This window comes from Sorex araneus, chromosome 6 (genome assembly GCF_027595985.1).
Source record: "Sorex araneus isolate mSorAra2 chromosome 6, mSorAra2.pri, whole genome shotgun sequence".
In the NCBI taxonomy this organism is placed as follows: Eukaryota; Metazoa; Chordata; class Mammalia; order Eulipotyphla; family Soricidae; genus Sorex; species Sorex araneus.
In genome coordinates, this window is record NC_073307.1 from 168,032,646 (window position 1) to 168,060,118 (window position 27,473).

The 27,473-nt window shown below is 63.9% G+C and overlaps 1 protein-coding gene across 1 annotated transcript; it reads left to right on the forward strand.

Moving 5' to 3' along the window:
* Nucleotides 1-1,826: 1,826 nt before the first annotated feature.
* On the forward strand, nucleotides 1,827-25,145 carry MUC2 (mucin 2, oligomeric mucus/gel-forming). Its single transcript, XM_055143844.1, has 50 exons — nucleotides 1,827-1,902; nucleotides 2,199-2,466; nucleotides 2,862-2,976; nucleotides 3,360-3,450; nucleotides 3,533-3,642; nucleotides 3,728-3,938; nucleotides 4,024-4,149; nucleotides 4,401-4,518; nucleotides 4,933-5,071; nucleotides 5,152-5,262; nucleotides 5,353-5,422; nucleotides 5,520-5,657; nucleotides 5,828-5,992; nucleotides 6,344-6,438; nucleotides 6,616-6,742; nucleotides 6,914-7,169; nucleotides 7,276-7,328; nucleotides 7,590-7,690; nucleotides 7,899-8,050; nucleotides 8,166-8,304; nucleotides 8,387-8,497; nucleotides 8,580-8,759; nucleotides 8,955-9,194; nucleotides 9,542-9,698; nucleotides 9,787-9,918; nucleotides 10,202-10,349; nucleotides 10,581-10,624; nucleotides 10,836-11,030; nucleotides 11,274-11,300; nucleotides 11,682-14,644; nucleotides 14,975-18,896; nucleotides 19,208-19,483; nucleotides 19,581-19,822; nucleotides 20,030-20,204; nucleotides 20,287-20,534; nucleotides 20,776-20,959; nucleotides 21,076-21,295; nucleotides 21,632-21,810; nucleotides 21,893-21,962; nucleotides 22,048-22,148; nucleotides 22,231-22,262; nucleotides 23,112-23,289; nucleotides 23,384-23,488; nucleotides 23,563-23,603; nucleotides 23,684-23,806; nucleotides 23,964-24,062; nucleotides 24,206-24,334; nucleotides 24,471-24,510; nucleotides 24,625-24,751; nucleotides 24,917-25,145. The coding sequence occupies exons 1-50, from the start codon at nucleotides 1,827-1,829 to the stop codon at nucleotides 25,143-25,145; spliced, it is 13,578 nt and encodes a 4,525-aa protein (XP_054999819.1).
* The last annotated feature ends 2,328 nt before the right edge of the window (nucleotides 25,146-27,473 follow it).

The window sequence follows — 27,473 nt, forward strand, 5'->3', positions numbered from 1 at the left end:
AGAGACCCCACATCTCAGACCAGAGACCCTCATACCACAGACCAGGGCCCCCATATCTCAGACCAGAGACACCCATACGACAGACCTGAGCCCCCACATCTCAGACCAGAGACCCCCATATCTCAGACCAGGGCCCCCGTACCACAGACCTGGGCCCCCACATCTCAGACCAGGGCCCCCGTACCACAGACCTGGGCCCCCACATCTCAGACCGGGGCCCCCGTACCACAGACCTGGGCCCCCACATCTCAGACCAGAGACCCCCATATCTCAGACCAGAGACCCCACATCTCAGACCAGAGACCCCCATATCTCAGACCAGGGCCCCATATCTCAGAACAGAGACCCCATATCTCAGACCAGAGACCCCCATATCTCAGACCAGAGACCCCATATCTCAGACCAGAGACCCCCATATCTCAGACCAGGGCCCCATATCTCAGAACAGAGACCCCATATCTCAGACCAGAGACCCGCATATCTCAGACCAGAGACCCCATATCTCAGACCAGGGCCCCCCATACCACAGACCTGGGCCCCCGTATCTCAGACCAGAGACCCCATACGACAGACCTGAGCCCCCACATCTCAGACCAGGGCCCCCGTACCACAGACCTGGGCCCCCACATCTCAGACCAGGGCCCCCATATCTCAGACCAGAGACCCCCATATCTCAGACCAGGGTCCCATATCTCAGACCAGGGCCCCATATCTCAGAACAGAGACCCCATATCTCAGACCGGGGACCCACATCTCAGGCTGTGCCCCCTGGCCTGCAAGGCCTCTGTCCTGCCCAGTCCCCGTGTCCCTGAACTGGGCAGCTGCCATGGAAATTCCCCGCCCGCCAGGCCCCACGGGGAGCGGTTCCCGGGCCTGCGGTCTCTGGTTCCTAATCCTCCCCTCCTCTTCCCCCGGGCATTGGTGCCTCTGCTCTGCTCAGTGGGGTGCTGGCCCCAGGCCCCTCCCGCGGCCCTGCCACCCTGTCCTGGGCCTGCAGAGGCCAGGAGTGGGCGCTGGCATGACATGGCAGGGGCAGCAGGGAACCCCGCAAAGTCCCAGGCCGCTGGGGCTGGCCAGGGGGCACCTCCCCATGCCCACCGTCAGCGTCTCAGTGGTTTGGGATGACTGATCAGCACCCACCCCCTGACCAGGGGCACAGGACGGGCCCCAAGTCTGATGTGGCCAAGATCAGAGGTCAGCAGCTCTCCCAGTTCCCAGCCTCAGTTTACCCACCTGGAGTGGGTGAGGGTGGCAGATCAGCTGCCCCCAGGCCTGGGGCAGTCGGGGTCTGGGGTGTCTGGGAGGCCTGTAGGGACCCCTGGGCGGCCCTGGAAGGCCGCTCTGGCCTGCAGCCAACAGGACTCCCCGGCTCCGATTCCCTGTGATCCCAGAAACGCGCAGCCCAGGGGGAGGAAGGTGGGGGCTCCACAGGGCCCCTCGTCCTGCCCGGGCCCTGCGGGGTGGGGGCCTGGCACGTCCACGCAGGGAGGGCAGCCGGGAGTCCCTCAGCAGTGCCCACAGGGCGGGGGCCGCTCCGGGGCTTCCGGCAGGCCTGTCCTGAAGCGGGCCGGGAGGGTCGGGCTGGCCGGGCGTGTGTCGGAATTAGGGTCATTGGGCCGCCGCATCGCGGGTTACCTGCCCCGGAGCCATAAAAAGATAAACGCCGATAAGCTAAATCAATATTTCCCCAGGAGCCCCCACAGCTGTCCTCTGCAAGGCTGGCACGCGCCCCACCCCCGGGCCTCCCCGCCCAGCCCGCCCTCTGCCAGGCATATAAGGCCGGGACCCCGGCCCTCTCTCCGTCTCGCCTGCTCCGCCGAGCCACCATGGGGCTGCCTGCAGCCCGCCTGGTGGCCCTCTGCCTGGCCCTGGCCTCGGCCGGGGCCAACGAGCTCCGAAGAGGTGAGGGGGCCCCGCAGTGTCCAGCTGGAGGAGACGGAGGCTGTCTGCAGGCTGGGGACAGGCGCTCCCCTGCCACTCTGCAGGGGCAGAGGGGTCTGGGAGGGGACTGGGCCGCAGCGGGGACACTGGTCGGGGGTCCGTCACGAGGGCCTGCCCCAGCCCAGAGACTAACTTGGGAGACCCACCCCTCAGGGTTGAGTCGCAGAGCCACGCTGGGCATGGCTGAGGCGGAGGCCTGGTGGGCCAAGGGTGGGCCCGGGGTAGGCGGGCGGGGCTCACCCTCCACTGCCCCCCAGAAGGCAGGACCCGGAACCATGGCCACAACGTCTGCAGCACCTGGGGCGACTTCCACTACAAGACCTTCGACGGCGATGTCTTCCGCTTCCCCGGCCTCTGCGACTACAACTTCGCCTCCGACTGCCGGGGCGCCTACAAGGAGTTCGCCGTGCACGTGAAGCGCGGGCCGGGCCAGGGCGGCCACCCGCAGCTCGAGTACATCCTGCTCACCGTCAAAGACGACACCGTCTACCTCACCCGCCAACTGGCCGTGGTGAACGGTGCCATGTGAGTGTGGCACCCAGGGGCACCCAGCCCTGCACCCAGGCCCGGAGAGGGAGCCCTGCCCTGGGGAGGGCTGGGTGCTGCTCCTTTCCCTGGGGCCCCTGGAGCTGGCTCCAGGGCTTGGGTTACGGCCATGCCCGGGGGGCCTCAGCGCCCCCCCCAGCTATTGTCCCCCCATTGTCTGGCGAACAATGAAGCCCTCTAAGCCCTTTCCTGCCTGGCGGGTTCCCCACCTGCGGGCTTGGCCTTTCTCTGATCCTGGGATTTAGTTTCCTGCAGGAAGGAGCCCAGCACCCCTCTCTGTGGGTGGGGGCCGGGGGAGGGGAGAAGAGCCGGGGGCAGGAGGGCTGGGGCTGAGTGGACGCCGACACCCCCTCATCCTGCTGGTCCATTCCCAGGGTCAGCACCCCGCATTACAGCCCGGGACTCCTCATTGAGAGGAACGATGCTTACACTAAGGTGTACTCACGTGCCGGCCTGTCCCTCATGTGGAACCGCAAGGACTCGCTCATGGTGAGTGAGGGGCCCTGCCCGCTCATGCTGGGTGCACGGGGGGCCTGACAGCTCATGCTGGGTGCACGGGGGGCCTGCCCGCTCATGCTGGGTGCATGGGGGGTCTGACAGCTCATGCTGGGTGCACGGGGGCCCTGCCCGCTCATGCTGGGTGCACGGGGGGCCTGCCCGCTCATGCTGGGTGCACGGGGGGCCTGCCCTCTCATGCTGGGTGCACGGGGGCCCTGCCTGCTCATGCTGGGTGCACGGGGGTCTGACAACTTATGCTGAGTGCATGGGGCTTTGCTTGCTCATGCTAGTGTACCAGGGGCCCTTGCTCTGGGGCCCCTCCTGCCAACTGGGCCCAAGGGACACCCACCCACTCCCTGCCCTTCCCCCCACAGCTGGAGCTGGACAGCAAGTTCCGGAATCACACGTGTGGCCTCTGCGGGGACTTCAATGGCTATCAGACCTATTCCGAGTTCCTGTCCGATGGTGAGGGGGCTCCCAGGGCAGCGGAGTGGAGGGGCTGCTAACACCGGTGCTGGGGGCACTGACCGCGGTGCCTCTGCCCCAGGGGTGTCCTTCAGTGCCCTGGAGTTCGGGAACATGCAGAAGATCAACAAGCCCGAGACCATGTGTGAGGACCCTGAGGAGATCCAGGCGCCCAAGGCCTGCTCAGAGCACGTGAGTGGGGACCCTCACTGGGGCAGAGCCAGGCAGCCCGTTTCCTTGGCACCCCCACGCCACCATGCCTTTCCTGTCTCTCCAGCGTGCCGAGTGCGAGCGGCTGCTGAGCCTGCCAGCCTTCGAGGACTGCCAGGGCCGCGTGCCCCAGGAGCTGTACGTGCAGGCGTGCATGCAGGACCGCTGCCAGTGCCCCGAGGGCGACGCCTGCGCCTGCAGCACCCTGGCTGAGTTCTCCCGCCAGTGCTCTCACGCCGGCGGGCGCCCCGGCAACTGGAGGACCCCCACACTCTGCCGTAAGTGGAGCGCGGCAAGGCACTCTGGGCCGGCTGGCCCGACCCTGCTGAGCCCGCCCCCCTCACGTGCGGCTTTGTCTTGCAGCCAAGAGCTGCCCACAGAACATGGTTTACCTGGAGAGCGGCTCACCCTGCATGGACACCTGCTCCCACCTGGAGGTCAGCAGCCTGTGTGAGGAGCACAGCATGGACGGCTGCTTCTGCCCAGAAGGTGCGTGGCTGGGGCACAGGACGCAGGAAGCTCTCACTGCACCAGGGAACCGCGGCCAGGGGAGGGAGGCAGTGGGAAGATGTCCCCACAGCGGGCGCCCGGGAGCACCTCGGGCCACCCTCTGGGTCCTCCGTGGAAGCTCTCCTTTGGCTCCAAGCGTGGGGTCACCGAGATGCCTGCCACCTCTGACTCCCCCGCCTCCGGGGGGCCCTGGCACTTTCTGAGAGTGACGGCTCATGCCGGCTGTGCAGGCACCGTGTTTGACGACATCGCGGGCAGCGGCTGCATCCCAGTCAGCCAGTGTCACTGCAAACTGCATGGCCACCTCTACGCCCCCGGCCAACAGGTCACCAATGACTGTGAGCAGTGGTATGTACTGGGCGGGGTTCACAAAGGCGGGACAGCGCAGCAGGGGCGGAGTCTGGGCAGGTGGAGGCGGGACCAGCACCTACATAGGCCAGACTGCACGGGGGCGGAGTCTGGGCGGGAGGGGGCGGGGCCCAGCACCTACATCTGCCAGACGGTGCAGCGGGGGCGGAGTCTGGGCGGGAGGGGGTGGGGCTCTGCTTCTACACAGGCCAGACAGCGCACGGGGGCGGAGTCTGGTCGGGAGGGCGCGGGGCCCAGCACCTACATAGGCCAGGCAGTGCACGGGGGCGGAGTCTGGGCATGGAGGGGGCGGGGTCCAACATCCACTTTAGCCACACAGGACAGCAGGGTGGGGCTCTCCGGATAGGGGGTGTAGGAGGGCGGGGCCTGACGGTTCTCCCTGCTGCTCTCCAGCGTTTGCAATGCTGGTCGCTGGTCATGCAAGGACCTCCCCTGCCCTGGAACCTGCGCCCTGGAGGGCGGCTCCCACATCACCACCTTCGACGGGAAGAAGTACACCTTCCACGGGGATTGTTACTACGTGCTGGCAAGGGTAGGTGGCGCGCCGGCCGGCGGGCGTGGGGCTGGAGCAGGACTGGGCCGGCCCTTGGCTCAAGCTTCCGGCCTTCGCAGGGCGAGCACAACGACTCCTATGCCCTCTTGGGTGAGCTGGCCCCCTGCGGCTCCACGGACAAGCAGACGTGCCTCAAGACTGTGGTGCTGCTCCTGGACAGGAAGAAGAACGTGGGTGCCCTCCCTCCCCCGCCCCGCCCCGCCCCGCCACCTGCCCCGCCTCCAGGCCCACTCAGGCCAGGGTCCCCTGCTTCCCTATAGGTGGTGGCCTTCAAGTCTGATGGCAGCGTGCTGCTGAATGAGCTGAGGGTGAACCTGCCACATGTCACTGGTGAGTCCTGCTGGTGGCTGGCGGTGGGGGCGCCCCCACCTCCTGCTGGGGCACAGTCCTCACCTGACAGCCCCCACCTGTCTGGCTCTCCTTGCAGCGAGCTTCTCCATCTTCCAACCATCCTCCTACCACATCATCGTGAACACGGCCTTCGGCCTTCGGCTGCAGCTGCAGCTGGTGCCTGTCCTGCAGCTCTTCGTGAGCCTGGAGCAGGCTGTGCAGGGCCACGTGCAGGGTGAGTGACCCCCATCCCAGACCTGGGCATGCAGGGCGAGTGACCCCCGGCCCAGACCTGGTGTGCGGGGCGAGTGACCCCTGGTCCCAGGCGTGCAGTATGAGAGACCCCTTGGGCCCCAATTCTTGGCTTGCCACCTCCTGAGCCCGTCAACCTCCCTGGCCCCTCAGGTCTCTGTGGAAACTTCAACGGTCTGGCGGGTGACGACTTCAAGACCCCGGGTGGGCTGGTGGAGGCCACTGGGGCTGGCTTTGCCAACACCTGGAAGGCCCAGTCCAGTTGCCACGACCAGCTGGACTGGCTGGATGACCCCTGCTCTCTCAACATCGAGAGTGGTGAGCTGCGCCCGCCTGCCTTGCACGGGGACTCCTGCTGGGAGGGCCTGGAGGAGGGTGGGGCCCACACCTGCATACGGACCTCCGGGTCTTGGGGCCCAGGGTGCGGATGGCAGACTGCCACCTGCCAAGGCAGGGCAGCCCTGGCCAGGGCGGCTGGGCCAGACGAGGCCGTGGTGCTGGACAGTTCAGCCTGCCCGCCACCCTCAGACCCGGGAAGACAGGGCCCCTCCTTGCCTGGCCCCGGCCCGGGCTGACCTGGGGGAGCCTGAGCTGGACCCGCAGTGGCGACTGTTGCTCTGCCTGGGGGTGCTGGGCGTGGGCGCCCCACTGAGATGTCTCCCCATGCAGCCAACTATGCTGAGCACTGGTGCTCCCTGCTCCGGAAGGCTGAGACGCCCTTTGCCAGGTGCCACTCGGCTGTGGACCCCGCTGAGTACTACAAGGTGTGCACGGCCAGCCCCACCCCACCCCACCCCATGGTCTGATCCGCTGCCAGGTGGCTGAAAATGGACATGGAGTGTGTGGTGTGGACAAGTGTGTGCGCGCCTGCGTGAGTGCGTGTATGTGCACCTGCCTGGGTGCTAGCACACGGCCCTCACCCGCCCCTCCTGTCTGTCCAGAGGTGCAAATACGATGCGTGTAACTGCCAGAACAGTGAGGACTGCATGTGTGCAGCGCTGTCTTCCTACGCCCGTGCCTGCGCTGCCAAGGGCGTCATGCTGTGGGGCTGGCGGGAGCGCGTCTGCAGTGAGTGCCCCACGGGCCCCCTGGGTGCCTGGGAGGGTTCTGGCGTGGCAGAGGCCCACCCTGGGCATCTCTGCTGACAGGAGTGACCTGCACGGACAGAGGTGGACAGAGGTGGCTGGGCAGCGGGGGCTCTGGTGGTGACCCACCCCTCCTGTGCCTCCTTTCCTGTAGACAAGGACGTGGGCTCCTGCCCCAACTCCCAGGTCTTCCTCTACAACCTGACCACCTGCCAGCAGACGTGCCGCTCCCTGTCTGAGCCTGACACCCACTGCCTCCATGGCTTCGCGCCTGTGGACGGCTGCGGCTGTCCTGACCACACCTTCCTGGACGAGAAGGGCCGCTGTGTGCCCATGGCCAAGTGCTCCTGCTACCACCACGGCCTCTACCTGGAGGCAGGCGAGGTGGTCCTGCGTCAGGAGGAACGCTGGTGGGTGCACTGGGGCAGGGGCCAGGGGGCAGGATCACTGAGGACCACTTGCCCCAGACCCTCCTGCAACCAGTCCCTGCTCACCCCTGCTCCCTCTTGCTCATAGTGTCTGCAAGAACGGGAGGCTGCACTGCATGCAGGTCAAGCTGCTGGGTCAGAGTAAGTGGGCTGGGCGATGTGGCCCCCTCGCTCCACTGTCCTCCCGCAGGTCCCGTCCCCAGCCGCCCCACTCCCACACTTATTGGACCTGCCCTCCCGCAGGTCCCGCCCCCAGCTGGCCCACTCCCACGCTTATTGGACCTGCCCTCCCGCAGGCCCCGCCCCGAGCCGGCCCACTCCCATGCTTATTGGACCCGCCCCTGCCGGCCCTGCCTCCAGCCTGCCCCATTCTCTAGCTCAGTCACCCCCGTGGTCCTGCAGGTTGTGCCGCCCCAAAGATCCATGTGGACTGCAACAACCTGACCGCCCTGGCCACCCGGAATCCTCGCCCCATCAGCTGTCAGACCCTGGCCGCAGGCTATGTAAGTGCAGGGAGGCGACCCTGTGGCACCGAGGGGCCAAGGCCCCTGGCTCTGGGTTTTCTGTCCCTGGGGCGGGGCCGGACAGTTGCCTGGGACGCCGTTCCTTTGGGGGAGGTCTGGCTGCTGGCCTTCTCCCGCGCCAGGGCAGCAAGGGAAGGGGACCTGGTCTCAGTGGGCCTGCTGCTCATCCCGCCCCTCTGTGCCCCAGTATCACACGGGCTGCGTGAGTGGCTGCGTGTGCCCGGAGGGGCAGCTGGACGACGGGCGGGGCGGCTGTGTGAAGGAGGAGGACTGTCCCTGCGTGCACAACAAGGACCTCTTCTCCCCCGGGGACGAGATCAAGGTGGACTGCAACACCTGGTGAGTGGCCTCCTTCTGACGTGGGGGGTGCGGCGGGGGTCCCTCGGGACCGGCAGGGCGGCAGCGTGGGACGCCAGGCCCCTGCACACCCGTGTTCCGTGTTCGCTGTCCACAGCACATGCCGGAAAGGGCGCTGGGCATGCACTCAGAACGTCTGCTACGGCACCTGCACCATCTACGGCAGCGGCCACTACATCACGTTCGATGGAAAGTACTACGACTTCGACGGGCACTGCTCCTACGTGGCGGCTCAGGTGCGGCGGGGTGGAGGGCTGGGGCTCGGGGCAGGCTCCTGGGCGCCCGCAGGGCCTGGCTCACACCCTCCGGCACCTGCAGGACTACTGCGGTCGCAACTCCTCCCGGGGCACCTTCAGCATCGTCACCGAGAACGTGCCCTGCGGCACCACGGGCGTCACCTGCTCCAAGGCCATCAAGATCTTCCTGGGGGTGAGTGAGCCCCCACACTCCGGGCGCACGGTCTCGGGGACCCTTGGAGCGGGCCGATGACAGGGCCTCTCTCCTGGCACAGAGGACAGAGCTGAAGCTGGAGGACAAGCACCGCGTGGTGATTCAGAGGGACCAGGGCCACCACGTGACCTACACCACTCGGGAAGTGGGCCAGTACCTGGTGGTGGAGGCCAGCGTCGGCATCATCGTGATCTGGGACAAGAGGACCACCATCTTCATCAAACTCGCCCCTTCCTACAAGGTGAGCAGCCGCCCACCCACGCAGCCCCCGACCTTACCCCCCACCCCCACTTGGGCCCGCCCACCCACCTAGGCCACGCCCCACGCCCCACGCACCGCGCCCGGCCCCACCCATCCCGTCTAGACCACGCCCACCCAGGCCACGCCCCGCCCGAACCCCGCCCTCCCTGACGCGGTTCCTCTACCCCTTCTGCAGGGCACAGTGTGCGGCTTGTGCGGCAACTTCGACCAACGCTCCAACAACGAGTTCACCACACGGGACCACATGGTGGTGGAGAGCGAGCTGGATTTCGGGAACAGCTGGAAGGAGGCCCCCACGTGCCCCGATGTGAGCAGCACCCCTGATCCATGTGTCAAGAACCCACACCGCCGCTCCTGGGCCGAGAAGCAGTGCAGCATCATCAAGAGCTCCACGTTCGAGATCTGCCACGGAAAGGTGGGTGGGGAGAGTGCTGGGCGGTGGGTGGCACCTGGGGATGTGCCCCGGGCGGGCCGCCCAGCTGCAGCTCTCCCGGGCACCCCTGGATTGCTCCTCGGCGTTCCCCCTGGGGCCCTTCTTTGGGGTCCCAGCCTCCACTAACTTCTGAGGAGGTGGGAGGGGCGCAGAGCCCCCGAAGCCTCGGCAGCCTCAGACCCACGTGGTGACGTGGTGACAGGACAGCCGCCTCGCCACAATGACCCCCCCTCTGAGGGCCGGGCGGCACCACAGAGGGCCTGGGAGGCCGGTGCTGGGCTCTGCCCAGGGAGAGCAGCACGGACCCAGGCATCGGGGCCTCCCCGCAGGTGGACCCCATACCCTTCTACGAGGCCTGCGTACATGACTCGTGCTCCTGCGACTCGGGCGGGGACTGTGAATGCTTCTGCTCGGCCGTGGCCTCGTACGCCCAGGAGTGCACCAAGGAGGGTGCCTGCGTGTTCTGGAGGACGCCTGACCTGTGCCGTGAGTGCCCGTCGGGGCTGTCCCGTCTGCCTGGGGCCCTGCTGTCTGGGCTCGGCCCCCGGTGACGCTGGCCCACTCCACCCCGCAGCCATCTTCTGTGACTACTACAACCCCCGGGACGAGTGCGAGTTCCACTACGAGCCCTGTGGCAACCGCAGCCTGGAGACCTGCAGGACCTACAACGGCATCCACTCCAACATCTCCGTGTCCTACCTGGAGGGTGAGTGCCCAGCGGCCACGGCTCTCCGGGGCTGGGGCAGTGGGCTGGGCACCTGAGCGGGGCACCCAAGCGTGAGGCCAGGAGCAGAGGGCACGAGGTGGCACAAGGAGGACCTCAGGTCAGGGGGCTGGCTGAGGCCATGGGGGGACTCTGTCGGGGTGCAGCCCTGCCTGCAAGGCCTGCCCAGCTCTGAGGGTCTTTCTGGAGAGAAGATCCGGCCGGGTGAGGACCGTGGGTAGGGTCTGGGGACATGGTGGTCTCAGCTCATGCCCTGTGCCTGCAGGCTGCTACCCCCGGTGCCCCCAGGACAAGCCCCTCTTTGACGAGGATCTGATGAAGTGCGTCACGGCCGACGAGTGTGGCTGCTATGTGGACGATACCCACTACCCCCCAGGAACGTCCATTCCTGCTGAGGACATCTGCCAGTCTTGGTACGTGAGCTCACAGCCCGGGGGGCCTGGGGGAGGTGGGCCCACGCATGCCTTCATCACTGGCACACCCACGCCCTTCCCTGGGCAGCCTGGCCACTGACTGCAGTTAGATCCCAGAGCGGCGGTCTAGGGGGCGTGTCCTCGGCACACAGGGCGGGCGGGCGGAGTGTTGGTGGTGGGCCCTCTGGACCAGCTGTTGACCTGTCCCTGCGCCCCGCGCTTGTTTTGCAGTGAATGCAACAGCAACTCACAAGTTACCTGCCGCCCGGAAGAAGGTGAGCTGTGCCCTGCCCCTCGGGGCCTGGGTCACAGGCCAGGCACATCCGGCTCCCTGCGTGGGGTCTCCTGGGCTCCTGGGGGTCTCACCTACCTCCTGTTCATAGTGTCCCCCGGGGCCTGGTAGGGGTCCCTTAGGTTCTGTGGATAAAAGCGGGGGTTTGGAAGTCGGTCTGTCCCCGTGGGACTGACGTCCCCTTCCCCCCACAGGGAAGATTCTCAACTACACCCAGGACGGCTCCTTCTGCTACTGGGAGATCTGTGGGCCCAACGGGACAGTGGAGAAGCACTTCAACATCTGCGTGTCCACCCCGACGCCTTCGACCTACCCCACGTCACCCACCAGCACTGTGACCACCACCAGCACCAGCACCAGCACCGGCACCGTGCCAACTCCCAGCACAGGTGAGGGCCACACAGCTCAGGCCCGGGGCTGCTGCCTCGCTGCAGAGACACCCTGGCCATCAGCCAGGACACAGGGAGGGGGCTCGGGGGTCCCGAATGCTGGCGTGGAGACAGCGGGGCAGCGTCCTTAGTTCTGCTGAGGTGGCTCCAGCCGCTGCCAGCCCAGAGCGAGCTCGGGGGTGGGTGAACGCTTCTCCGTGCCCAGCTAACTGACACCCTTCTGTCTTCTCTCCTCGGCCACAGTGTCACCGCCCGCTTCGACTACTCCGAGTAAGTTGTTGGCGGCTCCTGCCGGGAGTGTGGGACGCGTGGCCCGGGGCCCCCGGCACATACGTTGGCCTCTTGATTTTGATGGGCTGAGTCCAGGACCTCATGCAGGGGGCTTGAGCGAGTCTGAGGGACAGTTCTATGGGCCAAAGGGGGCCGGAACTCCCACCAGATCCTTCCCCTTGGAGGGACGCTCCTTCTGTGATTCACTTATGTCAGCACCAGCACCCAGACGGGCTGGTGAGGGGGCGGGCTGGAAGCTGGGGCTGGGCCCATTCCTCGGGGGGCTTCAGGGTGCTAGGTTCAGCCTTCATCCAGTCCTCAGGCAGTGCTGGTGGGGCTCCCTGGGGTCCCAGGAGTAAGGACCCTATTCTCCCCTCCTAGAAGTGTGCTGCTTCTGGTCCGACTGGATTAATGAGGACAGCCCCCACAGCGGCACCGATGATGGTGACCACGAGACTTTTGACAAAGTGTGTCGGGCCCCAGAGGACATTGAGTGCCGGTCAGCCACGGAGCCCCACCTCAGCTGGGAGGAGCTGGGCCAGAAGGTGCAATGTAACGTCTCCTTCGGGCTCATCTGCAAGAACGACGACCAGTTTGGAAACGGACCGTTTGGAGTCTGTTACGACTACAAGATTAGAGTTAACTGTTGCTTGCCCATGGACGAGTGTCCTGAGGCCTCAACCACGCCATCCTCGGCTCCAACCACTGCCTCTACCAGCACACCGACCACACCTCGGACCACCACGCCAACTGTCTCACCCACCACCTCCCCGACTGTGTCCTCTCCCGAGACACCAACAGTCTCCACCACCACTTCTACAACCTCGCCCACCAGCACCTCTACCACCACACCAACCACATCTCCAACCACGACGCCAACCCACACACCTCCAGCCAGCTCATCTACCACCTCACCAGCTGTTACAACTACAACATCACCGACCACCTCCGCTACCACCACACCCACCACATCTCCAACCACGACGCCAACCCACACACCTCCAGCCAGCTCATCTACCACCTCACCAGCTGTTACAACTACAACATCACCGACCACCTCCGCTACCACCACACCAACCACACCAACCACACCTCCAGTCTCCTCACCAACTACCCCCTCCACCGTCTCAACACCATGTGACGAGGACGACGACTGCAAGTGGACAGGCTGGGAGGACTCCGGAAAACCGAACACTACCCAAACAGGAGGAGATTATGAATCCATTCAGGGTGTCTGTAGCGGTGAAGGCCTGTGGGCACAGAATATCTCCTGCAGAGCTGCAATGTACCCCAACACCCCCATCGAGCACCTGGGCCAGAAAGTGACCTGTAACCTCACCCATGGGCTGGTGTGCAAGAATAAGGACCAGAAGCCAGGGGGAGCCATACCCATGCCCTTCTGCGTCAACTACGAGATCAACGTCTACTGCTGTGGGCACTGCAGCAAGCCCACCACAACCACCATAAAGCCCACCACCACAGGGCACCTCTCATCCTCCATGGCCACCACCACCGAGACCCCAGAGCAAACCACTACGAGCACCTTCACCACCACCATCTCCACGGAGACCCCAACCCCAACCCCGACCAGCACCTCCATGGAGACCCCAACCCCAACTCCCACCACCACCTCCACGGAGACCCCAACCCCAACTCCCACCACCACCTCCACGGAGACCCCAACCCCAACTCCCACCACCACTTCCACGGAGACCCCAACTCCAACTCCCACCATCACCTCCTCAGAGACCCCTACCCCAACTCCTACCACCTCCACAGAGACGCCAACCCCAACTCCCACCTCCACCTCCACTGAGACCCCAACCACAACCTCTACCACCCCAGAGACCACAACTCCCATCACCCCTGAGACTCCAACCCCACCTGTCGGCACCACATCAATTGTGACCCAAACTCCATCATCCACCATCACCTCCCCTGAGACCACAACTGCAACATCCACCACCCCTGGGACCACATCTCCCACCACCTCTGGGACCACATCTCCCACCACCTCTGGGACCACAACTCCACCTGTGAGCACCACAACATCAACTGGGCCCCCAACTTCATCACCCATCACCACCTCCCCTGAGATCTCAACCCCATCATCCACCACCACCCCTGAGACCACAACTACAACATCCACCACCCCTGGGACCACATCTCCCACCACCTCTGGAACCACATCTCCCACTACCTCAGGGACCACAACTCCACCTGTGAGCACAACAACATCAACTGGGCCCCCAACTTCATCACCCACTGCCACACCCCCTGAGACCTCAACCCCATCATCCAGCACCTCCCCTGAGATCACAACTACAACATCCACCACCCCTGGGACCACATCTCCCACCACCTCTGGGAACACATCTCCCACCACCTCGGGGACCACAACTCCACCTGTGAGCACCACAACATCAACTGGGACCCCAACTCCATCATCCACCACCCCTGAGACCTCAACCCCATCATCCACCACCACCCCTGAGATCACAACTACAACATCCACCACCCCTGGGACCACATCTCCCACCACCTCTGGGACCACATCTCCCACTACCTCGGGGACCACAACTCCACCTGTGAGCACCACAACATCAACTGGGCCCCCAACTTCATCACCCACTGCCACACCCCCTGAGACCTCAACCCCATCATCCAGCACCTCCCCTGAGATCACAACTACAACATCCACCACCCCTGGGACCACATCTCCCACCACCTCTGGGAACACATCTCCCACCACCTCGGGGACCACAACTCCAACTGTGAGCACCACAACATCAACTGGGACCCCAACTCCATCATCCACCACCCCTGAGACCTCAACCCCATCATCCACCACCACCCCTGAGATCACAACTACAACATCCACCACCCCTGGGACCACATCTCCCACCACCTCGGGGACCACATCTCCCACTACCTCAGGGACCACAACTCCACCTGTGAGCACAGCAACATCAACTGGGCCCCCAACTTCATCACCCACTGCCACACCCCCTGAGACCTCAACCCCATCATCCAGCACCTCCCCTGAGATCACAACTACAACATCCACCACCCCTGGGACCACATCTCCCACCACCTCTGGGAACACATCTCCCACCACCTCGGGGACCACAACTCCACCTGTGAGCACCACAACATCAACTGGGACCCCAACTCCATCATCCACCACCCCTGAGACCTCAACCCCATCATCCACCACCGCCCCTGAGATCACAACTACAACATCCACCACCCCTGGGACCACATCTCCCACAACCTCTGGGACCACATCTCCCACCACCTCTGGGACCACATCTCCCACTACCTCAGGGACCACAACTCCACCTGTGAGCACCACAACATCAACTGGGCCCCCAACTTCATCACCCACTGCCACACCCCCTGAGACCTCAACCCCATCATCCAGCACCTCCCCTGAGATCACAACTACAACATCCACCACCCCTGGGACCACATCTCCCACCACCTCTGGGAACACATCTCCCACCACCTCTGGGAACACATCTCCCACCACCTCGGGGACCACAACTCCACCTGTGAGCACCACAACATCAACTGGGACCCCAACTCCATCATCCACCACCCCTGAGATCTCAACGCCATCATCTACCACCAGCTCCCCTGAGACCACAACTACAATATCCACCACCCTGAAGACCACAACTCTCAGCACCATCTCTACTAGCACATCAACTGTGACCCCCACTCCATCTTCCACTACCGTCACCACAACCTCCTCAGGGACCCCGACGCCAACATCCACCACCAGAGGTACCACAACCCCCAAGAGTCCAACCACTGAAAGCTCAACCCCTACCCCCTCAGTGACTTCAACGATGACACCTACCACTACTACACTGGGGACCTCAACAGCACCCCCGTCCAGCACAGAGACGACCACTCCAACCTCCTTGACAACCACCCCTACCAACTCTCCGACTACTGCGTCTACCACCTCACCAAAGACGACAGTGACTCCAGGCACCCCCTCAACCACCACACCAATGACACCCACAACTCCAACCGCATCTTCTACCATCTCAACAACCTGTGACGAGGACTGCAAGTGGACAGGCTGGGAGGACTCCGGAAAACCAAACACTACCCAAACAGGAGGAGATTATGAATCCATTCAGGGCGTCTGTAGCGGTGAAGGCCTGTGGGCACAGAATATCTCCTGCAGAGCTGCAATGTACCCCAACACCCCCATCGAGCACCTGGGCCAGAAAGTGACCTGTAACCTCACCCATGGGCTGGTGTGCAAGAATAAGGACCAGAAGCCAGGGGGAGCCATACCCATGCCCTTCTGCGTCAACTACGAGATCAACGTCTACTGCTGTGGTCACTGCAAGCCCACCACACCCACCATAGAGCCCACCACCACAGGGCACCTCTCATCCTCCATGGCCACCACCACCGAGACCCCAGAGCAAACCACTACGAGCACCTTCACCACCACCATCTCCACGGAGACCCCAACCCCAACCCCGACCAGCACCTCCACGGAGACTCCAACCCCAACCCTGAGCACCTTCACCACCACCACCTCCACGGAGACCCCAACCCCAACATCCACCACTCCAGAAACCACAACCACCACCACTACCCCCCCTACCACAACCCCGAGCACCTTTACCACCACCCCCTCCAGAGAGACCCCAACCCCAACCCCTACCATCACCACCACCACCTCCACAGAGACCCCAACTCCTACATCTATGACCCCAGAAGTCACAACTCCAACCACAACTACAACAACCACTGAGTCCCCAACACCAACTCCTAGCACTGCCACTGGTACCACATTGACTCAGACCACAAGTCCGACCTCCGAGACCCCAGGGACCACAACTCCCACCACCACCTCCAGTGACACCTCAACTCCATCATCCACCACCACCTCCACGGAGACCCCAACCCCAACTCCCACAACCACCTCCACTAAAACCCCAACTGCAACGCCTACTACCACCTCCATGGAGACCCCTACCCCAACTCCCACCACCACCTCCACGGAGATCCCAACCCCAACTCCCACCACTACCTCCACTGAGACCCCAACCCCAACTCCAACCACCTCCATGGAGACCTCAACTCCCACTCCCACCACTACCTCCACGAAGACCCCTACCCCAACTCCCACCACCACCTCCACGGAGACACCAACTCCAACGCCCACCATTACTTCCACAGAGAACCCAACTCCAACTCCCACCACCACCTCCACGGAGACCCCAACTTCAACTCCAACCACTACATCCACGGAGACCCCAACCCCAACTCTCACCATTACTTCCACAGAGACCCCAACTCCAACTCCCACCACCACCTCCACGGAGACCCCAACTCCATCATCCACCACAACCTCCACTGAGATTCCAACTACATCATCCACCACACCAGGAACCACATCTCCCACGACACCTGAGGCCACAACCCCACCTCTCAGCACGACAACATCAACTGGGACCCCAACTCCATCATCCACCACCCCTGAGACCTCAACCCCATCCACCATCACCTCCCCTGAGACCACAACTACAACATCCACCACCCCTGGGACCACATCTCCCACCACCTCTGGGACTACATCTCCCACCACCCCGGGGATCACAACTCCACCTGTGAGCACCACAACATCAACTGGGACCCCAACTCCATCATCCACCACCCCTGAGACCTCAACCCCATCATCCAGCACCTCTCCTGAGACCACAACTACAACATCCACCACCCCTGGGACCACATCTCCCACCACCTCTGGGACCACATCTCCCACCACCTCAGGGACCACAACTCCACCAGTGAGCACCACAACATCAACTGGGACCCCAACTCCATCATCCACCACCCCTGAGACCTCAACCCCATCATCCAGCACCTCTCCTGAGACCACAACTACAACATCCACCACCCCTGGGACCACATCTCCCACCACCTCTGGGAACACATCTCCCACCACCCCTGAGGCCACAACTCCACCTGTGAGCACCACAACATCAACTGGGACCCCAACTCCATCATCCACCACCCCTGAGACCTCAACCCCATCATCCAGCACCTCTCCTGAGACCACAACTACAACATCCACCACCCCTGGGACCACATCTCCCACCACCTCGGGGACCACATCTCCCACCACCTCAGGGACCACAACTTCACCTGTGAGCACCACAACATCAACTGGGCCCCCAACTTCATCACCCATCACCACCACCCCTGAGACCTCAACCCCATCATCCAGCACCTCTCCTGAGACCACAACTACAACATCCACCACCCCTGGGACCACATCTCCCACCACCTCTGGGAACACATCTCCCACCACCTCGGGGACCACAACTCCACCTGTGAGCACCACAACATCAACTGGGACCCCAACTCCATCATCCACCACCCCTGAGACCTCAACCCCATCATCCAGCACCTCTCCTGAGACCACAACTACAACATCCACCACCCCTGGGACCACATCTCCCACCACCTCGGGGACCACATCTCCCACCACCTCGGGGACCACAACTCCACCTGTGAGCACCACAACATCAACTGAGACCCCAACTCCATCATCCAGCACCCCTGAGACCTCAACCCCATCATCCAGCACCTCTCCTGAGACCACAACTACAACATCCACCACCCCTGGGACCACATCTCCCACCACTTCTGGGAACACATCTCCCACCACCCCTGAGGCCACAACTCCACCTGTGAGCACCACAACATCAACTGGGACCCCAACTCCATCATTCACCACCCCTGAGACCTCAACCCCATCATCCAGCACCTCTCCTGAGACCACAACTACAACATCCACCACCCCTGGGACCACATCTCCCACCACCTCTGGGACTACATCTCCCACCACCCCGGGGATCACAACTCCACCTGTGAGCACCACAACATCAACTGGGACCCCAACTCCATCATCCACCACCCCTGAGACCTCAACCCCATCATCCAGCACCTCTCCTGAGACCACAACTACAACATCCACCACCCCTGGAACCACATCTCCCACCACTTCTGGGAACACATCTCCCACCACCCCTGAGGCCACAACTCCACCTGTGAGCACCACAACATCAACTGGGACCCCAACTCCATCATCCACCACCCCTGAGACCTCAACCCCATCATCCAGCACCTCTCCTGAGACCACAACTACAACATCCACCACCCCTGGAACCACATCTCCCACCACCTCTGGGAACACATCTCCCACCACCCCTGAGGCCACAACTCCACCTGTGAGCACCACAACATCAACTGGGACCCCAACTCCATCATCCACCACCCCAAGCAACACAACTCCCACCACCCCTGGGAGCCCAACCCCTAGCACTGTCTCTACTACCACATCACCTATGACTCCTACAACAACATCCACTACTCCAGAGGTCACGACTCCCACCCGCACTGCCACCACCACTGTTCCCCCAGAGACCCCCACAGGCACAGTACCTTCTGAGGAGCTCACCACGACCCAAACTCCGCCTGGGTCCTCCACCACCACGAGACCCACCACTCCGGGGATATCCAGCATGCCACCATCGACTCCAGGCAGCACCCCTTCAGGTACAGGCCTCTACGAGGGCACGGGGGGAAGGCACTGCTGCGGGGACTCTCCCGCGCCTGCTGCTCGCCCAGAGCACTGCAGAGGCCCCTGCTCCCCTGTGCCCCTTTGAGGGCAGGGACGGCATGGCTGTCCTGGGAGGAGACTGGGCTGTGGCACCGGGTCCAGGTCGGAGCAGAGGTGGCACGTGGGCCTCAGGTCCTCGGCAGCATCTCGCAGTCAGATCTGGGTTTTGAGTGGCCGAATGCCAGCTTGGTGGTCGTGGGCCTTCCTGCCACGAGCTGCCCATCTCACGCCTCCCCCCATCCCGCAGGCACTCCAGAGACCACCTCCAGCAGAACCACCACGAGCCCCAGCTCCACTCCCACGTCTCCTCCTGTGACTGTGACCACGACCACCACAGGAACCACCCCTGCTACCGGACATACCTCCATCACGACCCAGACCAGCACCACCATGGTGTCCAGCATGACGCCCTCCACCGTGAGCCCCATCGTCACGCCCAGCATCAGCAAGACCACCGGCTCCAACACGCCCATCTCCACACAGCAGTTCTGCTGCGTGCTCAACGACACCTACTTCGCTCCAGGTGCGGGTCCCCGGGCGCAGGCCAGGGGGTGCTGGGTGTGTGTGTGGGGGGGCGGTGGGCAGCCCGGGTGGACAGCAGTGAGAACGTGTCCTTGCAGGGGAGGTCGTGTACAACGGGACCCACGGAGACACCTGCTACTATGTCAACTGCTCCGAGGACTGCACCTTCCAGTTCTTCAACTGGTCGTGCCCCTCCACGCCTCTGCCCACGCCCACGCCCGCCCAGACCACCACCTCCTCGCCGCCCAGCACCAGCACACCTGCCTCCCAGACCCCCACTAAGACTCCACCAACCACCACCAAGGCCCCCGGCTGCCCAGATTTCGACCCTCCCAGACAGGTCAGTGGCTGGGGAGGGGGCTGGTGTTTCCCTGCTCTGCCCTGACCGGGGCCTGCAGTCCTGGGCGAGGCTCTGCAGGTTGTTGGTCCTCGTTGCCTCCCGCAGTTCCCGGGCCCGGCTGCCTCCCCGGCAGTGCACGGCCCCTCCTGGCGGGCCTCCTCACAGGGCCGGTGAGGGCTGACCACGCTCACCTGGGTGTCCTTGCAGGAAAACGAGACGTGGTGGCTGTGTAACTGCACCCAGGCCATCTGCAAGCACGACAACACAGTGGAGCTGGTGCAGGTGGAGTGCAAGCCACCACCCATGCCCACCTGTTCCAACGGCCTGACGCCCGTCCGCGTCATGGATCCCGACGGCTGCTGCTGGCACTGGGAGTGCGACTGTAAGCGCCGCCCCCCTCACGCGGCCCTGACCCCATGCCCCCGCCACGCCGCGCCCCTCCTCACCGGCCCCTCCTCCTGCAGGCTACTGCACGGGCTGGGGAGACCCCCACTACGTCACCTTCGACGGGCTGTACTACAGCTACCAGGGCAACTGCACGTACGTGCTGGTGGAGGAAATCGTCTCCACGGTGGACAACTTCGGGGTCTACATCGACAACTACCACTGCGACCCCACTGACCAGGTGTCCTGTCCCCGCACGCTCATCGTGCGCCATGAGACCCAGGAGGTGCTGCTCAAGACCGTGAGCATGGCGCCCATGGTGGTGCAGGTAGGTGCCGGCCGCCCTCCCGCTGCCCACCAGTCCTCCCCCAAGGAGCCAGCCTAGGAATTCCTGGGGCTTGAGAGGAGCTTGGTCTGCCCAGGGCCTGGCCCCGCCCACATAGGGATTGGCCCCGCCCACATAGGGATTGGCCCCGCCCACAAAGGGCTGGTCTCGCCCACAAGTTTGTGCCCAGCCTCCCACGGGACCTGACCCGGCCCAGCAGCCTTCTGAGACCCGTTGTCCCCAGGTGCAGGTGAACAAGCAGGCCGTGGCACTGCCTTACAAGAAGTTTGGCCTGGAAGTGTACGAGTCCGGCATCAACTACGAGGTGTCCATCCCCCGGCTAGACGCGGTCATCGCCTACAATGGCCTGTCCTTCTCCATCCGGCTGCCCTACCGTCTCTTCGGCAACAACACCAAGGGCCAGTGTGGTGAGCGGGAGGCCCGGGGGGAGCGTGTGGGCAGGGGGGGTGGGCAGGCTGGGCTGCGGCCGGGAAGGCTTGGGGGGGGGTGCCGGGGTGCAGCTGGGCCCTTCTCGTTCCCCCAGGCACCTGCACCAACAACACGGCCGACGACTGCATGCTGCCCAGTGGGGAGATGGCCTCTGACTGCGAGGTGGCCGCCGACGAGTGGGTGGTGAACGACCCCTCCAAGCCCCACTGCCCAAAGTCCAGCTTCACCACCAAGCGCCCGGCCCTCACCACGCCTGGCGGCGGCAGCCCTGGGCAGAGCTGCGCCTCCCCTCTCTGCGAGCTCATCAAAGGCAGGTGAGCCCGGGCTGCTCAGGCCTGCCGAGGGGCGTCCAGATGGACGGGGACAAGCTGGCCGTCGGGGCTGTTGCGGGGGCAGGTCTGCTGCTGGGCTGACCCCGAACAGGGATCAGACGTGTGGGGAGCTGTGGGGAACCTCCCCCCACCGAGCGGACGGAGGCCCCGACACCGGTGTCCACACAGCAGAGGGCTTCTCTGTCCGGACACTGCCCCACCGCACCCCGCACCCGTCTCTGCCCCGCCCCCCCCCGCCAGCGTGGCCCTCTCTCTGGCCACGGAGCCCGGAGGGGACAGAGGCAGGGACCCCAGCATGTGCCGCTTCTCCCTCCGCAGCCTGTTCTCCCAGTGCCACCACCTGGTGCTGCCCCAGCACTACTATGAGGCCTGCGTGTTCGACAGCTGCGTCGTGCCCGGCGACCATCTCGAGTGCGCCAGCCTGCAGGCCTACGCCACCCTCTGTGCCCACGAGGGCGTCTGCATCGACTGGCGCAACCACACCAACGGCATCTGCTGTGAGTACCCCACCGTGGGTGCGGAGCCAGGGGCGCGGGACGGCCTGGCCCCTGACACTGTCCTCTGCTCCCCCTCCCACAGCGCTGAGCTGCCCGTCTCACAGGGAGTACAGGGCCTGCGGACCCGCCCAGGAGCCCACCTGCAAGTCCAGGTACACGTCTGGGAGAGGCACGGAGGGAGGGAGGGGTGTGGGCGGGGCGGCTGCGCTGACCCGCTGTGCCCCTCTGTGCCCCCAGTGCGCCAGAGCAGAACAACACCCGCCAGGTGGAGGGTTGCTTCTGTCCTGAGGGCACCATGAGCTACGCCCCCGGTTTCGATGTCTGCGTGGAGTCCTGCGGTAAGGGGCGCCCCTTCCCGCACCCCGCCCCAGCCCCCGCTTGCTGTGCTCTGCTAACTCGGTTGTTTCTTCTCCCTTCCAGGCTGTGTGGGGCCTGACAACGTTCCCAGAGAGGTAGGTCCCCCTCTGGGTCTGCAAATGCTTCTCCCCTGAGTCCTGAATTTGGGGGGCACAGAAATGGGGGGTTGAGCCAGGGAGTCTCAAACACTAGGTCAGGAGTTATTGAAGCCATGGAAGGTTGAGCTGGCAGGGGAAGTCCACACACCACCCACCACCCACCATCATCCACCCCCATCCATCCATCCACCGTCTATCACCATTCATCCCTACCCACCCACCATCCATCCACCCCATCCATCCATCCATCCATCCATCATCCATCCATCCATCATCCATCCATCCATCCACCCATCCATCTACCCATCCATCCACCCATCCATCTACCCACCCATCCATCCATCCATCCATCCATCCATCCATCCATCCATCCATCCATCCATCCATCCATCCATCCATCCATCCATCCACCCGTCTACCTCATCCATCCATCCATCCATCCATCCATCCACCCATCCATCCATCCATCCACCATCTGTCACCATTCATCCCTATCCACCCACCACCCGTCTGCCACTCACCCTCCACCCACCACCACCCATCCCCATCCATCCGCCCATCTGTCCACCCACCACCTATCTATACCACGGCACAACCGCCCCCTTCCTCCCCTTCAAATGTGTCCATCTATCCTTGCCCCACCTCACCAACTCGTGAGTCACGTGACTTGGTGGCCACATGTGAGCTTGTTTTTTGTGTTTGCACATGGTGCGTTGATCACCTGCCAGACTCACACAGGAACACGCAGGTGGGTGGGTCCAGGCATACAGTCAGCGACCTGGCCTCAGGCAGGTGGACAGACAACGTCCCTTGAGGGAGGCCCCGGCTCACCCCTCCCTCTTGCAGTTTGGGGAGCACTTTGAGTTCGACTGCAAGGACTGCGTGTGTCTGGAGGGCGGCAGCGGCATCGTCTGCCACCCCAAGAAGTGCCAGAAGACCTCCGAGCCCGTGTGCAAGGAGGAGGGCACCTACCCCGTCACTGAGGTCGACCCGGCCCAGCCCTGCTGCAACACCACGACCTGCAGTAAGGGGGGCTCCGGGGGCCCTGGCGATGGGTGGCCTGGGTGTGAGGCCTGCCCGTGGGGTGCCCGCTCACCACCGCGCCCCCCTGCCCCCAGAATGCAACATCAGCCTCTGCGAGGACAAAGCCCACACCTGTCCGCTGGGCTTCCAGGCGAAGAGGAAGCAGGTGGCTGGCAAGTGCTGCCCAGTCTACTCTTGCGGTGAGTGGCCAGGCTGGTGGCCGGCGGGGAGGGGAGGCCGAGCCGTGTCTGACCCGAGTCCCTCTGTCCCCCAGAGCCCAAGGGCGTGTGCGTGATGGGAAATGCCGAGTACCAGGTGAGTGGGCCCTTGGTGAGGTGGGGTGGGGCCTCTCGGGGCAGCCGGGGGGTGGTGCTGACCTGCCTCTGTGCCCACAGCCTGGCTCCCCAGTCTACTCCTCCAAGTGCCAGAACTGCAATTGTACCAGCCAGAGGAACAGCACCACGCAGCTCAACATCATCTCCTGCAGCCACGTGTCCTGCCCCAGCTCCTGTGACCCCGTAGGCACCCGCCCCGTGTCCCCTCCCCTGTCCTCTCGTCTCCCGTGAACCCTCGTCCAGGTCCACTTCCCCTTTCCCCCGTGTTCTCTTCGCCCTGGGCCCCACCCCACCCCGTGTCCCTCTGCCCCGGGCCCACGGCTGCCCCTGTGCCCTGCAGGGCTTCGAGCTGGTGCACGCCCCTGGGGAGTGCTGCCGGAAGTGTGAGCAGACGCGCTGTGTCATCACGCAGCCCAACGGCCACAACCTCATCCTGCAGGTGTGTCTCCCGGGCCCCTTCCCTGAGAGGTCCGCGGTGGGCGTCCCCCCACTGCAACTGGCACCTGTTCCCAGGAGGTGCTCTAGGACCCCCTGGGTGTGCCTGGGGGGTCCTGCCAACCTCAGCACTGTCTCTGCCTGCAGCCCGGGGACATGAAGAGTGACCCCAGCAACAACTGCACCTTCTTCAGCTGCGTTAAGATCCACAACCAGCTCATCTCATCCGTCTCCAACATCACCTGCCCCGACTTTGACCCCAGTACCTGCCTCCCTGTGAGTATCCCCAGGGGTGCCGGTGTGGGGGGGCGCCCTGGTCCCCCTATTGGCCCAGGCAGCAGCCCGCGAGGGCAATGGAGTAGGGGCGGGAGGCGCAAGGGGGCAGCCGCCCGCTGACGTCCCTTTCCCACAGGGCTCCATCAAGCTCATGCCCAACGGCTGCTGCAAGACCTGTGAGTCCCGGGTGTGGGCAGCCGCCGCGGGCTGTGTGCATGGGGGTGGGGGGCGGGGGGCGGGGGGCGGGGGAGCGTAGCAGGGGCGCGGGACTGAGCCTGGCCTCCCCGCAGGCATCCATCGCAATGAGACGCAGCGGCCCTGCTCCACCATCTCCGTCACCAAGGAGATCTCGCGCGCTGGCTGCGCCCGGAACATCACTATGAACTACTGCGCCGGCTCCTGCGGCACCTTCGCTTTGTGAGTCCCGTGGGCCGTGGGCGTGGCCACCGGGCCAGGCCTGGGCGGGGCCACCAGGGACGGGCCAATGGCGGGCAGGTCTGCCGGTGGGCGGGGCCGGGAGAGGGCGTGTCGGTGGGCGGGGCCTGCATCCCTGCCCAGGCACCTCAAGCCGCCTTCCTGCAGGTATTCGCTGGAGGCACAATCTCTGGACCACAAGTGCTCTTGCTGCAAGGAGGAACGCACCAGCTTGCGGGAGGTGGAGCTGTACTGCCCCACGGGCGGCACCATCAAGCACTCCTACACCCACATTGAGAGCTGCCTGTGCCAGGACACCAGCTGTGAGCCTCAGCGTGGTGCCCCCAGCCGCGCCCGCCGCTCTGGTCCCCGCGGCCCACGCCCAAGCCTGGAGTGAGCAGGCTCTGCCGCCGCATCCCGCTGACCCTCTGTGCACCCTTTCCTCTTAAACTGCTTTCTCTCTGGATATTTATTTTCCAAGTCTTCTCAAGATTCTTTGCTTCATTGACAATAAACTCTGACAGATTCAAAGCGTGTGTGTTTCTTTGGGTGCCAGAAGGTCTGGGGGCTACTTTGTACCTGGTGTGCAACAGCCCGTGGGGTGTCAGAAGGGGTCTCTTGGGCTGTGGACACCAGGCTCTGCACCTTATCCCTGGCCACCAAGCGCACAAGGTGGCGCGGGTGGCAAACTCGGGGTTACAGAATCAACCCCCCAAAACCACTTTTTCAGGCTCCTGGAACACAGAGTTCCCGCAGGCTCCTTACTCCCGAGAGCCCTAAGGGGCCCGGGCAACTTAGCCCCATTCCCTGGGTTTTCACTTGGGATCCACTGCTGGGCAAGTGTGAATAAACACATGAGCATGTATGTCTGTGAGTACATGTGCAAGTGTGAGCATGCATGTGAATGCATGTGTACCTGTACATGTAACTGCATATGTGCCTTGTGAGTGTATGTGCAAGTGTGTGAGTGCATATGTATAAGCATGTGTGCACACGTGTGTGGATGTGCATGCTGAGCCTGTGAGCGTGTGCATGAATATGTAAGCATGTGAGTGCATTGTTTGCATACGTAAGCATGAGTGCATTGCATTTGTGTATGTGCATGTACATTGTTTGCATGCACGTCAGTGTGCATGTGTAAGCATGTGAGTGTGCATTGTTTGCATATGTATGACTGCATGTGTGGCTTTATGCATCAGCATATGTATTCTGTATGTGGGCTGCACAGTGCCAGCACATGTAAGTTCTGGGTAACCAGATCTGGACTCAGCTTGGCCCCCGACTGGGGCAGCAGATGGCTGTGGGCAGGGCTGTGCGACCTGGCCACCTGAACCCGTCCAGGGGCTCGGCCCAACTCCCCTGGACCCCCGAGCACCTCCCACCTGGACACATGGCCCCACGGCCCCACCATGTCCTGCCCAAAGTGCTTCTCAAGCCCATCCCCACCTTTCCTCATTCCCAGGTGCCCCTCCTCACACCCCCCTTTCCTCTTCCCTGTGTCCCAGCCTGTCACCGGGTTATCGGGTTATCAGGCAGGGCTCCGGGGAGATTGTGGGGCCCAGTGCAGGCTGGCAGGGAGCCCGGCTGGGACTCGGGGCCAGCGGTGTCCTCTCATGCCAGAGATTACAGGCTGGCTCAAGGCCAGGTGCAGCCTGCCTGGTCAGCAGGGGGCCTGCCTGGGACAGACCCGCATGCCTGCAGCATGACTGCTGTCGCTGCAGCCCGTGGGCCTGGAGACTGCATGTCGCAGGGACTGAGCGGGCACGTGCTAAGGATGTCTTTGAGGGTCGAGACAAGCTGCTCCCCGTGGGCAGTGTAGGGCTGGGGGTCCCACCCACACAGCACCCACTGTTAGGGCTTCCTGCCCTTGGGCTCAGGAGGCCTGCAGGAGACAGGGTTCTGTGGGGCCCTTCCTGCACGCTGACTGGGCTCCAGGCCTCTGTCTGTCTCACCCTCTCTGTGCCTGCAACTGGGGGCCGCCTGGGGGAGCTGTGAAGAGTCCTGCAGAGATGAGAGGGCCCTCTGACTGCGGGGGCTGCTCCCTTCTACCTCTCAACTGATGGGACAACCCCCTCCTCCCTCTGACTGTGGGGCCTGCCCCCTCCTCCCTCTGACTGTGGGGCTGCCCCCTCCTCCCTCAGACTGCAGGGGCTGACCCCTCCTCCCTCAGACTGCTGAGACAACCCCCCTGCCCCCTCTGACTGCTGGGCCTGCCCCCTCCTTCCTCTGACTTCGGGGTCTGCCCCCGGCCCCTTTTAATGCTGGGACTATCCCCTCCTCCCTCTGACTGCGGGGGCTTCCCCCTCCTCCCTCTGCCTGCCGGGGCTTTCCCTCCTCCCTCAGACTGCTGGGGCTTTCTCCCTCCTCCCTCTGACTGCTCGGACTACCCCCCCCTCGGATTGCTGGGGCTCTCTCCCTCCTCCCTCTGACTGCTGGGGCTCTCTCCCTCTTCCCTCTGACTGCTGGGGCTCTCCCCCCTCCCTCTGACTGCTGGGGCTCAATCCCTCTTCCCTCGGACTGCTGGGGCTTTCTTCTTCCTTCCTCAGACTGCTGGGGCTCTCTCTCCTCCCTCTGACTGCTCGAACTACCCCCTCCCCTCTCTGACTGCTGGGGCTCTCTCCTTCCTTCCTCAGACTGCTGGGGCTCTCTCCCTCCTCCCTCTGACTGCTCGAACTACCCCCTCCCCTCTCTGACTGCTGGGGCTCTCTCCCTCCTCCCTCTGATT